The sequence below is a fragment of the Populus nigra genome, chromosome 19, assembly GCF_951802175.1.
Source record: "Populus nigra chromosome 19, ddPopNigr1.1, whole genome shotgun sequence".
Classification (NCBI taxonomy): Eukaryota; Viridiplantae; Streptophyta; class Magnoliopsida; order Malpighiales; family Salicaceae; genus Populus; species Populus nigra.
The window spans coordinates 4,779,753-4,781,937 of NC_084870.1; the positions used below are offsets into that span (position 1 = coordinate 4,779,753).

The 2,185-nt window shown below is 37.5% G+C and overlaps 1 protein-coding gene across 1 annotated transcript; it reads right to left on the reverse strand.

The window, feature by feature from the left end:
- Window positions 1-623: 623 nt before the first annotated feature.
- LOC133679728 (cyclin-dependent protein kinase inhibitor SMR3-like) lies at window positions 624-1,931 on the reverse strand. Its single transcript, XM_062102411.1, has one exon. The coding sequence runs from the start codon at window positions 1,440-1,442 to the stop codon at window positions 933-935; it is 510 nt and encodes a 169-aa protein (XP_061958395.1). The 5' UTR covers window positions 1,443-1,931; the 3' UTR covers window positions 624-932.
- Window positions 1,932-2,185: the final 254 nt, after the last annotated feature.

A 2,185-nucleotide genomic window follows, 5' to 3' on the forward strand; every position in this document is an offset into this window, starting at 1 on the left:
GTAAAGTATAATCTTTTAAGACTATCAAGAAAAAAACAATTAAAATATAGAATACTGGGTGTAATTAACCAACATTATTATTTGATTTAGGGGAACTTATGTTGGGCACGATTACATATAATTAGACAACGCCTTCGGCCATCTTGCAGCTCCGATGATCTATGGATATGTCATCTCAAGCAATGAAAAGCCAGGATGACTTGAAAACCAGGACAGTCTTCAATCAATTGCTGCTCTGAATCTCTGATGTCTTCTGTCACACGAGGGAATATATATCTCCCTTGGGTTTGCTTCACCTTGCTGGCATCCAATGTGGAGCATATTTGTTTACCTCGGGGAAGTCAACGCATTTACCCTTCGCCTAAGAAAAATGTCACTGAAATTATTATATCTATGCTTCCGAGAAATTTAGAGGTTCTTTTTTTTTTGTTCTTTAAACTAATTCCTGGATACAAAACCCTTCTTCTTCTTCTTCTTCTTCTTCTTCTTCTTCTTAACAGATATAAAATCAATATTCAAGAAACAACATATAAACTACTTGGATGGGTTTGTTCAAATAAAGAAAATAAAATAACTCGAGGGGTCCAGTAAATTAGCACCAGAATCCTACGAGAGAAGCTGTATGAGTAGATCGGTCATAAGCGATCATTTGACATTAATCTTTTGCACACAACGAGTTACAGATTTCAGAATCCATGCCTATGCAAGAACCAAGAAAGAGGGGTTGAAAGAGATGAAACATGAACCTGCCTTGTAAAGAAAGAAATGATATGAATCTGAGATACAGCGTTGATGATATTAGGTTCCTGGATATGGTTTTGCTAGTCAAAGAAAATTTAGTAAAAAAAAAAAAAGAGAGAGATAAGATTAAGAAAAATGTAACTATAAATTTTACTTCACGAAAGTACATAATTATATATAGAACCTCTTATTTATTTGGTGTCATTGCCTTGTCTAACTTTCTTAATCTTGCCACCAAGATCCCCAGCAAGAGCTGGAGGAAACAAGGATTCGATCTCATTGGACAGATCAAGTAAGACTCTCCGTTGAGGTGATTTTCGTTTGGCTGATGGGAGTGATTTAGGTTTTCTGGGTGCGGGCGGACATTGAAAAATGACAGGAATTTTGCGATCCAAAGAAGTTGGAGTCTTGAACCCATCATCATCGTCATCTTTATCATCTTCAATTTGGAATGCTTCTACAGACGGCAGTTTTATCTTCAAAGTAGGCACCGATATCTCGCATTCGTCTTCTTGCTTTTCTTCTTCTTCAACTTCTTTTTCCTGATGAAGATCTTGGGGTACAATTTCACAGTCATCTCCAAGTTCTAATGCAGATCTCACAAGGAAATTGAATTCCATGGGATTCAGATCTTTCTCAGAGAAAAACATCTCAGGGTTGGACAACCCCATTAACGAAAATGATTTCAATTCCGAGAACATGACAAAAGATCTCTCTTGATTAATAAAGCAAACAAAGGACAAACACAGTTGAAATGTAGAGCTAGATTTTGAGAAACCTAGCAAGCTAGCAGGGGAAAGGGAAAAGAATGAAACAAGAACAAGCAAGCAAGGACAACCACAAAACGTTTATGGCTAGAGTGCAGTAGTACGTAGTAGTGGCTCAGAATACAACCATATAAAATGGCCACCTTTAGTTAATGTCTATGAGCTTGTTTGGATTTTAGCTATGGAAATGTTCTTGAAGGGGGAGGAGAGAGAGAATGTAGGAAACTTAGAAACACACTTGGGCGAAGGATCCGATGCCACATATATAGATCCAGGCATTGACATAAACTCACTCTCTCTATCAAAAAAAAAAAGTCCCTCGCTTTCTCGCTTTAAAAATGAGGGAGCTGAGCTTGACAATGGCGTCTTTTTCAGTCTTTATCGGGTCAGCCACATATATAGATCCAGGCATTGACATCAACTCACTAACTACTATGAACTCTGTGGCTTAAGCAAAGCGATCGCTTTTTCTTTGATTTCTACGAACTTTGAGGCACCTATGCACGTGCTTTACTACAGCAAAAACACATCTCGTGTTAACCACCGTTTTATTTAACTCTTCTCGCAACCTTACTCTCGTTTCTCGCCATACTTTTTATGACTCTGCAAACAACTTCTCGTCTCTCCATCGATATTTTTTCAAATTGGTGTTGTTTTATTGTATAAAATATGCAAAC

What these genes read in the sequence shown, in the direction of transcription:
- LOC133679728 (XM_062102411.1), bottom strand. Translation starts at nt 1,442, where the DNA reads ATGTTCTCGGAATTGAAATCATTTTCGTTAATGGGGTTGTCCAACCCT.